General features: G+C 43.2%; 1 protein-coding gene across 1 annotated transcript in view; it reads left to right on the forward strand.

The window, feature by feature from the left end:
- LOC138640127 (NACHT, LRR and PYD domains-containing protein 3-like) overlaps nucleotides 1-12076 on the forward strand; it is a 119794-nt gene that overhangs the window by 71598 nt on the left and 36120 nt on the right. The window contains exons 6-8 of the mRNA XM_069728808.1: nucleotides 1109-2807; nucleotides 4109-4279; nucleotides 11607-11777. Coding sequence (XP_069584909.1) covers nucleotides 1109-2807; nucleotides 4109-4279; nucleotides 11607-11777 — 2041 coding nt within the window. The remainder of the gene's footprint in view (nucleotides 1-1108; nucleotides 2808-4108; nucleotides 4280-11606; nucleotides 11778-12076) is intronic.

Raw genomic sequence — 12076 nt, forward strand, 5'->3', positions numbered from 1 at the left:
GAAATCTTGTATGCGATTGTGGGAAGAGGCGATAAGAGGGGAGTAGAGAAGGAGATCTTGAGAGGATCAGAGGTTGCGTGCAGGTAAGTACCAGGAGACGAGGTCACAGATGTATGGAGGAGACAGGTTGTGGATGGCTTTGTAAGTTTGCAATTTGTTACCATCTTTTCAGTTAGCCATTAAAAGGTATCAACCACAGAGAACTCTCAATCCTAAATATTTATCTATTGGCTAACACGGTACAAAGATATATATCTTTCCTGTATGCCATGGTTAGGGTTTTGTACTGGAGTCTCTGGGTAATGGAGAGCCAGTGCAGGGATTAACAGAGGGGAGAGGCTGGGGAATAGCGGGGGGACAGGTGGATTAGTCAGGCAGCAGCATTTAGAATAGATTGGAGGGGTGCGAGAGTGTTAGAGGGGAGGCCACAGAGCAGGTGGTTGCAGTAGTCAAGGCATGAGATGATGAGGGCACGGACTATGGTTTTTGCAGATTGTTGGTTGAGGAATGTATGGATCCGTGAAATATTTTTGAGTTGAACAATGTCCTACTATAGCCTAATTTTAACTTTGTAGAAAAAACACACATAGGAAGAAATGTATTTACTAAGAAAAATTATCCGGAATTATGTCGTAAAGTGCACAAAATTGTACCGCATTTTTTTATGCCAAATTTAAATTGCGGTTTTGACAGCTTTTACACATTTTTTTTAAATCAGAGATTTTTTATTCCACAAGTAAAGCAAATACAACTTATACCAAATATCATACAATTGGGCATTTATAAATGTTTTGGGATTTCACATAGTTTGTTTTAATAATTGTGTAGAAAAAGAAATGTAATTTAAGATGTTCCCCATATTTTGATACATACCGTAAATTAGTGTAAATGCATTAACCACCTAACACCGTGAGCCAAATATATTCTGCTATTATACGTTGTGTATTGATGAATCTCCTCTATTTCTTCATATCACTTATAGTCCAGTAGATAAAATACACTTCTGATCACAAAAATGGGCATAAATAATAATAAAGTTATTACTGATTTTGAAGAAAATCATAATTTTGTTTCAAATTCTTAACATTCTATCTTTTTTTTTCTATAGCCCTCCAGAACCGTCACAAAGAACACTTACACGAAAAAACGAAAACACTTGTAGAGAACAAATCTCCGGGATGTAACCAGCGAGAAGAAAGTTTTCCATTCTATACACGTTATGTGAACCTCATCATTGCCTCCACTGATCACTTTAGGGAACGCTCTGAGAATGAGCTCATACACAACGGTGTAAAACATGAAAAATATTTAAAGAAAAAACAAATTGAACTCCAACGTATTTTTCCCAACAAGTTATTCCGCTGGTGCCACCGATCTAGTATTGTGCCACATATGGTAATGGTGATCGGAGTGCCCGGTGTAGGGAAGACTACCCTGATGCAGAAGTTTGTCTATGACTGGGTGAAGGGTGATTTATATCAAAGTTTCTCCTTTGTCTTTTTCTTTGAATTCCGGGTACTGAACAGACTGGATAATGTTAGTCTGGAGACCATGATCCTCCATCAATATCCACATCTGGAGCAGCAGCTCAGTACCATCTTACAAGATCCAGAAAAACTTCTGTTTATATTTGATGGCCTAGATGAAAGTCTTCATACAATGGATTTCACATCCAATCACTTGTGCTCTCATCCTAAACTGCTCGAACCTTGTGGCCAGATTGTCGTTAGCATGGTGAGAAAGTCTCTTCTGAAAGGTTGCTCTGTTCTGATGACCAGTCGCCCAACCAGACTGGCATCTATAAATTGTAGTGTTTTCCAGCGAACAGTAGAAATTATTGGATTTTTCCCAGAAGAACGACAGATGTACTTTGAAAATTTCTTCCCCAAATGTAACTTGGCAAAAAAGGCTTTTAGTTACGTGAAGCAGAATGAGACGTTGTACACGTTCTGTTACCTCCCGTCCTACTGCTGGATCATCTGTACAGTGTTATCCAGGAGCTTCCAGACCACAAGTAGTGATCAGCCGGTGTCATTATTACCCAAAACTGTGACACAACTCTTCGCCATATTTATCGCCGACATCCTGGCCAATCACAGTCTGCACAAAAGTGATTCTCAACAGCTCCTGCGCTCCATCGGAGGGATGGCAGAACATGGGGTGATGAATCACAAGGTTATTTTTGATGACCGAGATCTGGATTCTTTCCATGTGGACAATAATTCAAAGCTTTTATCAAGTTTTCTGATGGAATCGGAGGAACCTGTGTCCTATTCCTTCTTACATCTCACTGTTCAGGAATTCTTCTCCGCCTTGGTGCATTATGTAGATTATTCTCCTGAGAAGTTACAGAAATCACTAAAAGATGCCAAATCCTGTTCTGATGGACGCTGTGAAATATTCCTCCGCTTTCTGTGTGGTCTATCAGACGGCTCCACAAGGTCAATACTAACTGGATATCTGGACCCACAAGCAGCTCAGGCCTCCACTGATGTCATCACTTGGGTGAAGGAGTTATTTTTAGAAGAACAGAAGTTGAAGAAAAGTGAAGACAAGAAGCAACGTCTTCTCAGTACATTTTTCTATCTGTATGAAACTCGGAATAAGTCTCTGGTGCTGGAATCATTAAAATCGTGCAAAAGTTTTGACTTCTCCTATGTTAACATGTCATCTCTAGATTGCACGGTGTTAGCATTTATTCTGAAATCCTACACAAATATAGAAAAACTCAATCTAACCAGATGTTCCTTAGATATTGAAGGATTAGAAAGACTTGCACCAGAGTTACATAACGTCCAGAGTCTGAGGTAAATTGTTAATTTATAGTATGAGTGTATGCGTAATATATAATATATACATACACACAATGGGGGGATAAAAGAATTCACACACCTACACATTACTTCTACAGGAGTCTTTATGACATCCATCTCTATATCCTTTGACGTTCATTTTGGGTTTCTCCATTCCCACCTCCACTGTTTGTTGCTACAACAAAATACAACAGCTTGCATGCGTCTGGGAAGAATTTCTGCAAGATTTTGGAGGTGTCTGTAAGAAGAGCATTTGTGAGGTCAGACCCTGGTGATGAATAAGAGAAGATGGCTCAGAATATCAACTCTAGTTCACACTGATAGTGATCAACAGGGTTGAAATCCAGTCTCTCTGCGTCCAGTCAAGTTGTTCCACACCAAACTCCCCCAACCACGTATTTATGAACTTTGTTCTCTGGGGCACAGTCCTTCCCCAGTACTGAAAACTTTAGATCAACAAAGATATGAGACCCTGATGGAACAATTATAAAGACTAAAGAAACACAAAAAAACATGAAGGTGCTAATGTCAACCAGATAAATTCAGGCTTTTGTTTCTCAGAAGATTTTGTAAAATTGAAAAAAAACATATTTATATTTATCGACAACTTTTCACATTGTCTGTAAAATGTGGTGTTTTTTAATAACTCTTCCCCAGATTGACAACATAACATAGCAGGTACATTGTTATTGAGATCATGGGCTGAGAAAAAGTGTATTATATGGAACATTAACTGAAAAACCACCATTTTTAACAAAATACAGTGCAGACGTGAACAGCTCATAAAGAGAGGGTTCAGCCTCGTATCACAGTATGCCCAGCCCTGCTTTATTCCTCTATCAGGGAGAAAGTTCTGCAATATCCCATCACACACAGCATCACAGGGTCCATAAGGGTTTGTATCAGGTTGGAGAACACAGAAGCCACAAACTGAGATCTACAACAAATAGTGGATGAAGGAGAGTTGTCAGCAGCTGGTGACCGGTGATACAAGTTCCTCCATCAGCTTTATGTCTATTGTACGTTGCATGTGCTGCAATAATCACTGATTTATGACACGCCATATAGTGAGGACATTACCCAGGAATTCTACATTCCTAGAACAAGGATTTTGTGTCAGTGGACACATCATACAGCTGCCAGCAACACTGACATCCACCACACACAGGAGTGATGAAATTTATGGAGACCGTGACACATTAATTGGACATTTTCTCTCCACACTCATGATGTACAGATTGTGTACTAAAGCTTTAAAAACCTGTCACCCACATGTCATCTTCTTATTCCTATAGTTTGTCTGAGAACAATCTACAAAACATTTCCTGCATCCGGTTGGCATCGGTAATAAGGAATAACCGGTACCTGAAGAAACTTGATCTACGTAATAACCGACTGTCTGGTCCTCACTTCAGTGACGTGACAGAGGCTCTGTCCAGTCCAGACTGCGGGGTAGAGGAATTACTGTGAGTATAAGAGACATGTACAGGATGGAGACGTGCGAGTATAAGAGATGTGTATATGATGGAGACGTGTGAGTATAAGAGATGTGTATATGATGGAGATGTGTGAGTATAAGAGACGTGTACAGGACGGAGATGTGCGAGTATAAGAAACGTGTACAGGATGGAGACGTGCGAGTGTAAGAGATGTGTATATGATGGAGATGTGTGAGTATAAGAGACGTGTACAGGACGGAGATGTGCAGGTATAAGAGACGTGTACAGGACGGAGCCGTGTGAATATAAGAGACGTGTACAGGACGGAGATGTGCAGGTATAAGAGACGTGTACAGGACGGAGCCGTGTGAATATAAGAGACGTGTACAGGACGGAGACATGTGAGTATAAGAGATGTGTACAGGATGGAGATATGTGAGCATAAGAGATGTGTACAGGACGGAGATGTGCGAGTATAAGAGACGTGTACAGGATGGAGACGTGCGAGTGTAAGAGATGTGTACAGGATGGAGATGTGCGAGTATAAGAGACGTGTACAGGATGGAGACGTGTGAGTGTAAGAGATGTGTATAGGATGGAGATGTGCGAGTATAAGAGACGTGTACAGGATGGAGATGTGCGAGTATAAGTGATGTGTACAGGATGGAGACGTGCGAGTATAAGAGACATGTACAGGATGGAGACGTGCGAGTATAAGAGACGTGTACAGGATGGAGATGTGCAGGTATAAGAGACGTGTACAGGACGGAGCCGTGTGAATATAAGAGACGTGTACAGGACGGAGACATGCGAGTATAAGAGATGTGTACAGGATGGAGATATGTGAGCATAAGAGATGTGTACAGGATGGAGATATGTGAGCATAAGAGATGTGTACAGGATGGAGATGTGCGGGTATAAGAGACGTGTACAGGACAGAAACGTGTGAGTATAAGCGACGTGTATGGACGGAAATGTGCGAGTATAGGAGACGTGTACAGGATGGAGACGTGCGAGTATAAGAGACGTGTACAGGATGGAGATGTGCAGGTATAAGAGACGTGTACAGGACGGAGCCGTGTGAATATAAGAGACGTGTACAGGACGGAGACATGCGAGTATAAGAGATGTGTACAGGATGGAGATATGTGAGCATAAGAGATGTGTACAGGATGGAGATATGTGAGCATAAGAGATGTGTACAGGATGGAGATGTGCGGGTATAAGAGACGTGTACAGGACAGAAACGTGTGAGTATAAGCGACGTGTATGGACGGAAATGTGCGAGTATAGGAGACGTGTACAGGATGGAGACGTGCGAGTATAAGAGACGTGTACAGGATGGAGATGTGTGAGTATAAGAGACGTGTACAGGATGGAGACGTGTGAGTATAAGAGACGTGTACAGGACAGAGAGAGACATGTGAGTATAAGAGATGTGTACAGGATGGAGATGTGCGAGTATAAGAGACGTGTACAGGATGGAGACGTGTGAGTATAAGAGACGTGTACAGGATGGAGACGTGTGAGTATAAGAGTCGTGTACAGGATGGAGATGTGTGAATATAAGAGACGTGTACAGGACGGAGATGTGCAGGTATAAGAGACGTGTACAGGACGGAGCCGTGTGAATATAAGAGACGTGTACAGGACGGAGACATGTGAGTATAAGAGATGTGTACAGGATGGAGATATGTGAGCATAAGAGATGTGTACAGGACGGAGATGTGCGAGTATAAGAGACGTGTACAGGATGGAGACGTGCGAGTGTAAGAGATGTGTACAGGATGGAGATGTGCGAGTATAAGAGACGTGTACAGGATGGAGACGTGTGAGTGTAAGAGATGTGTATAGGATGGAGATGTGCGAGTATAAGAGACGTGTACAGGATGGAGATGTGCGAGTATAAGTGATGTGTACAGGATGGAGACGTGCGAGTATAAGAGACATGTACAGGATGGAGACGTGCGAGTATAAGAGACGTGTACAGGATGGAGATGTGCAGGTATAAGAGACGTGTACAGGACGGAGCCGTGTGAATATAAGAGACGTGTACAGGACGGAGACATGCGAGTATAAGAGATGTGTACAGGATGGAGATATGTGAGCATAAGAGACGTGTACAGGACGGAGATGTGCGAGTATAAGAGACGTGTACAGGATGGAGACGTGCGAGTATAAGAGATGTGTACCGGACGGAGACGTGCGAGTATAAGAGATGTGTACAGGATGGAGACGTGTGAGTGTAAGAGATGTGTATATGATGGAGATGTGCGAGTATAAGAGACGTGTACAGGATGGAGATGTGCGAGTATAAGTGATGTGTACAGGATGGAGACGTGCGAGTATAAGAGATGTGTACAGGATGGAGATATGTGAGCATAAGAGATGTGTACAGGATGGAGATATGTGAGCATAAGAGATGTGTACAGGATGGAGATGTGCGGGTATAAGAGACGTGTACAGGACAGAAACGTGTGAGTATAAGCGACGTGTATGGACGGAAATGTGCGAGTATAGGAGACGTGTACAGGATGGAGACGTGCGAGTATAAGAGACGTGTACAGGATGGAGATGTGTGAGTATAAGAGACGTGTACAGGATGGAGACGTGTGAGTATAAGAGACGTGTACAGGACAGAGAGAGACATGTGAGTATAAGAGATGTGTACAGGATGGAGATGTGCGAGTATAAGAGACGTGTACAGGATGGAGACGTGTGAGTATAAGAGACGTGTACAGGATGGAGACGTGTGAGTATAAGAGTCGTGTACAGGATGGAGATGTGTGAGTATAAGAGACGTGTACAGGATGGAGACGTGTGAGTATAAGAGACGTGTACAGGACAGAGAGAGACATGTGAGTATAAGAGACGTGTACAGGATGGAGACGTGTGAGTATAAGAGACGTGTACAGGACAGAGAGAGACGTGTGAGTATAAGAGACGTGTACAGGATGGAGATGTGCGAGTATAAGAGACGTGTACAGGATGGAGACGTGTGAGTATAAGAGACGTGTACAGGACAGAGACGTGTGAGTATAAGAGACGTGTACAGGACAGAGAGAGACGTGTGAGTATAAGAGACGTGTACAGGATGGAAACGTGTGAGTATAAGAGACTTGTACAGGATGGAGACGTGTGAGTATAAGAGACGTGTACAGGATAATAATAATAAATAATAATAATTTTATTTATATAGCGCCAACATATTCCGCAGCGCTTTACAAATTATAGAGGGGACTTGTACAGACAATAAACATTACAGCATAACAGAAATACAGTTCAAAACAGATACCAGGAGGAGTGAGGGCCCTGCTCGCAAGCTTACAAACTATGGGGAAAAGGGGAGACACGAGAGGTGGATGGTAACAATTGCTTTAGTTATTCGGACCAGCTATAGTGTAAGGCTCAGGTGTTCATGTAAAGCTGCATGAACCAGTTACCTGCCTAAGTATGTAGCAGTACAGACACAGAGGGCTAATACTGCATAAAGTGTATGAGAACATGATGCGAGGAACCTTTTTTTTTTTTTTTTATTATAAATAGGCCACACAGGGATCGTTAGGTTAATGCATTGAGGCGGTAGGCCAGTCTGAACAAATGAGTTTTTAGGGCACGCTTAAAACTGTGGGGATTGGGGATTAATCGTATTAACCTAGGTAGTGCATTCCAAAGAATCGGCGCAGCACGTGTAAAGTCTTGGAGACGGGAGTGGGAGGTTCTGATTATTGAGGATGCTAACCTGAGGTCATTAGCGGAGCGGAGGGCACGGGTAGGGTGGTAGACTGATACCAGGGAGGAGATGTAGGGTGGTGCTGAGCCATGGAGTGCTTTGTGGATGAGGGTAGTAGTTTTGTACTGGATTCTGGAGTGGATGGGTAGCCAGTGTAATGACTGGCACAGGGTAGAGGCATCGGTGTAACGGTTGGTGAGGAATATGATCCTGGCTGCAGCATTCAGGACAGATTGGAGCGGGGAGAGTTTTGCAAGAGGGAGACCGATTAGTAGAGAGTTACAATAGTCCAGACGAGAATGAATAAGTGAAACAGTCAGAGTTTTTGCAGAGTCGAAATTAAGAAAAGGGCGAATTCTAGAAATGTTTTTGAGATGCAGGTAAGAAGAGCGAGCCAGGATGGAGATGTGTGAGTATAAGAGACGTGTACAGGACAGAGAGAGACGTGTGAGTATAAGAGACGTGTACAGGATGGAGACGTGTGAGTATAAGAGACGTGTACAGGACAGAGACGTGTGAGTATAAGAGACGTGTACAGGACAGAGAGAGACGTGTGAGTATAAGAGACGTGTACAGGATGGAAACGTGTGAGTATAAGAGACGTGTACAGGATGGAGACGTGTGAGTATAAGAGACGTGTACAGGACAGAGAGAGACGTGTGAGTATAAGAGACGTGTACAGGATGGAGACGTGTGAGTATAAGAGACGTGTACAGGATGGAGATGTGTGAGTATAAGAGACGTGTACAGGACAGAGAGAGACGTGTGAGTATAAGAGACGTGTACAGGATAGAAACGTGTGAGTATAAGAGACGTTTACAGGATGGAGACGTGTGAGTATAAGAGACGTGTACAGGATGGAGATGTGTGAGTATAAGAGACGTGTACAGGACAGAGAGAGACGTGTGAGTATAAGAGACATGTACAGGATAGAAACGTGTGAGTATAAGAGACGTTTATAGGATGGAGACGTGTGAGTATAAGAGACGTGTACAGGACAGAGACGTGTGAGTATAAGAGACGTGTACAGGATGGAGATGTGTGAGTATAAGAGACGTGTACAGGATGGAGACGTGTGAGTATAAGAGATGTTTACAGGACAGAGAGAGACGTGTGAGTATAAGAGACGTGTACAGGATGGAAACGTGTGAGTATAACAGACGTGTACAGGATGGAGACGTGTGAGTATAAGAGACGTGTACAGGACAGAGACGTGTGAGTATAAGAGACGTGTACAGGATGGAAACGTGTGAGTATAAGAGACGTGTACAGGATGGAGACGTGTGAGTATAAGAGACGTGTACAGGACAGAGACGTGTGAGTATAAGAGACGTGTACAGGACAGAGAAAGACGTGTGAGTATAAGAGACGTGTACAGGATGGAAACGTGTGAGTATAAGAGACGTGTACAGGATGGAGACGTGTGAGTATAAGAGACGTGTACAAGATGGAGGCATGCGAGTATAAGAGACGTGTACAGGACAGAGACGTGTGAGTATAAGAGACGTGTACAGGACGGAGACGTGTGAGTATAAGAGACGTGTACAGGATGGAGACGTGTGAGTATAAGAGACGTGTACAGGATGGAGATGTGTGAGTACAAGAGACGTGTACAGGACGGAGACGTGTGAGTATAAGAGACGTCTACAGGACGGAGACGTGCAAGTATAAGAGAAGTGTACAGGACGGAGACGTGTGAGTATAAGAGACGTGTACAGGACGGAGATGGGCGAGTATAAGAGACGGGTACAGGACGGAGACATGTGGGTATAAGAGACGTGTACAGGACGGAGACGTGCAAGTATAAGAGAAGTGTACAGGACGGAGATGTGTGAGTATAAGAGACGTGTACAGGATGGAGACGTGTGAGTATAAGAGACGTGTACAGAATGGAGACTTGCAAGTATAAGAGAAGTGTACAGGACGGAGACGTGCTAGTATAAGAGCCGTGTACAGGACGGAGATATGCGAGTATAAGAGACATGTACAGGACGGAGACGTGTGAGTATATGAGACGTGTACAGGAAGGAGATATGCGAGTATAAGAGACATGTACAGGACGGAGACGTGTGAGTATAAGAGAAGTGTACAGGACGGAGACATGTGAGTATAAGAGATGTGTACAGGATGGAGACGTGTACAGGATGGAGACGTGTGAGTATAAGAGACGTGTACAGGATGGAGACGTGTGAGTATAAGAGACGTGTACAGGATGGAGACGTGTGAGTATAAGAGACGTGTACAGGATGGAGACGTGTGAGTATAAGAGACGTGTACAGGATGGAGACGTGTGAGTATAAGAGACGTGTACAGGATGGAGACGTGTGAGTATAAGAGACGTGTACAGGATGGAGACGTGTGAGTATAAGAGACGTGTTCAGGATGGAGACGTGTGAGTATAAGAGACGTGTACAGGATGGAGACGTGTAAGGACAAGTTATTAATGTATTTATTCTATTTTCTGCTCTGCACCATTGTTATGTCTATGAGATAATCTACTGACTGCTCCTTGTTATGTGACATCTCTACTAATGTCTGACTGTCTCTTCTCCTCACATCACTTCTCTATGACATGTAATGGAGATATAAGAAATGTCATCTCCTGCTATTATTATTACTATTCCAGTAAATCAGGAATATATTAGAGATGAGCAAACAATTTGCAAGGACCTCTTGATCTCCTCTTATGGAGCTATTATCTGCTTACTTGGTCTCCCTAGTCATCCTCTGGACCTGTGAGGTGGTATGTTCACACTTGTGTGTTGCACGTTGATTGTTCAGGAAACGGAAGCTGGATTTCAATCTTCTCCCAGACTCCCTGTGCATCTCTGCACTTGAAGAGATGATCAGGGATTTTTGGACGGTCATGGAGAATGTATTTTCCTACACTACAGTCTTTTGGAGGGTGAGATCCACAGACCTGGAAAAATTGCTTACATCTCTCTTCAATATTGTGTTCTTCTCTACAACATACATTGCTACAGCTAAAACGTGCCCCAGAAGACTTAAGGAAAAGCTAGGTTATATAGCAGATATCATCATTCTGGTCTTACAGCAACCCGATAATGCAGCTCTAGATGGCGCTATATATGACAGCACAAAGTCATGAATTGAATATTCTGAACCCAACAGGACCAATATTTACTGGTATGAATGGCAAGTACCTGGAGCGTGACCCTTCCTGATGAAAGTATTCAATGTCAGAATGCCAATATAAATCTCAAACACTAGATGCAATCACTTTTCTGCTTTCGCTGCTCCTGCCAGCAATCATTAAGAATGATCCAACTGGCTCTGGAAGGGACGTAGCAACACCAGTTACATCAGACTGCTGATATCATGTACCGAGAAAAGGACAATGCAGACCTAGGTATAAAGAGATGATTACAATTACATTTCCTCATAGTAATAACATAGTCACTAAGCCTTTGCTTTTCAAAAACGGAATAACTCCAAGTTTTATAACGTGTCTAACTATTCTCTTCAGAACCTTGTTTCGTCTTTTTGACACCTAGGTCCCTTGACTCATGACACCTCATCACGCGAGAAGTGGCTTCTAGTGATGATATGATTAATGATACTCTGTAGATGCGGCACTGACATCTTATCTCATTCTTACAGTTTATCCAGTAACGATCTACCCGACACTTCTTGCATCCAGTTGGCGTCTGTGATAAGAAATAACCGATCCCTCAAGAAACTTGTCCTGTCTAATAACCGTCTGTTTGGTGAACACTTCAGTGACCTGATGGAGGCTCTGTCCAGTCCAGACTGCAGGATAGAAGAATTAGAGTAAGTATAAGAGATGTGTACAGGATAGAGACGTGCGAGTATAAGAAACGTGTAGAGTACGGAGACGTGCAAGTATAAGAGACGTGTACAGGACGGAGACACGCGAGTATAAGAGACGTGTAAAGGACGGAGACATGCGAGTATAAGAGACGTGCGGATATAAGAGATGTGTACAGGATGGAGATGTGCGAGTATAAGAGACGTGTACAGGACGGAGACGTGTGAGTATAAGAGACGTGTACAGGACGGAGACGTGCGAGTATAAGAGACGTGCGGATATAAGAGATGTGTACAGGATG

Source organism: Ranitomeya imitator, chromosome 1 (genome assembly GCF_032444005.1).
Source record: "Ranitomeya imitator isolate aRanImi1 chromosome 1, aRanImi1.pri, whole genome shotgun sequence".
NCBI lineage: Eukaryota > Metazoa > Chordata > Amphibia > Anura > Dendrobatidae > Ranitomeya > Ranitomeya imitator.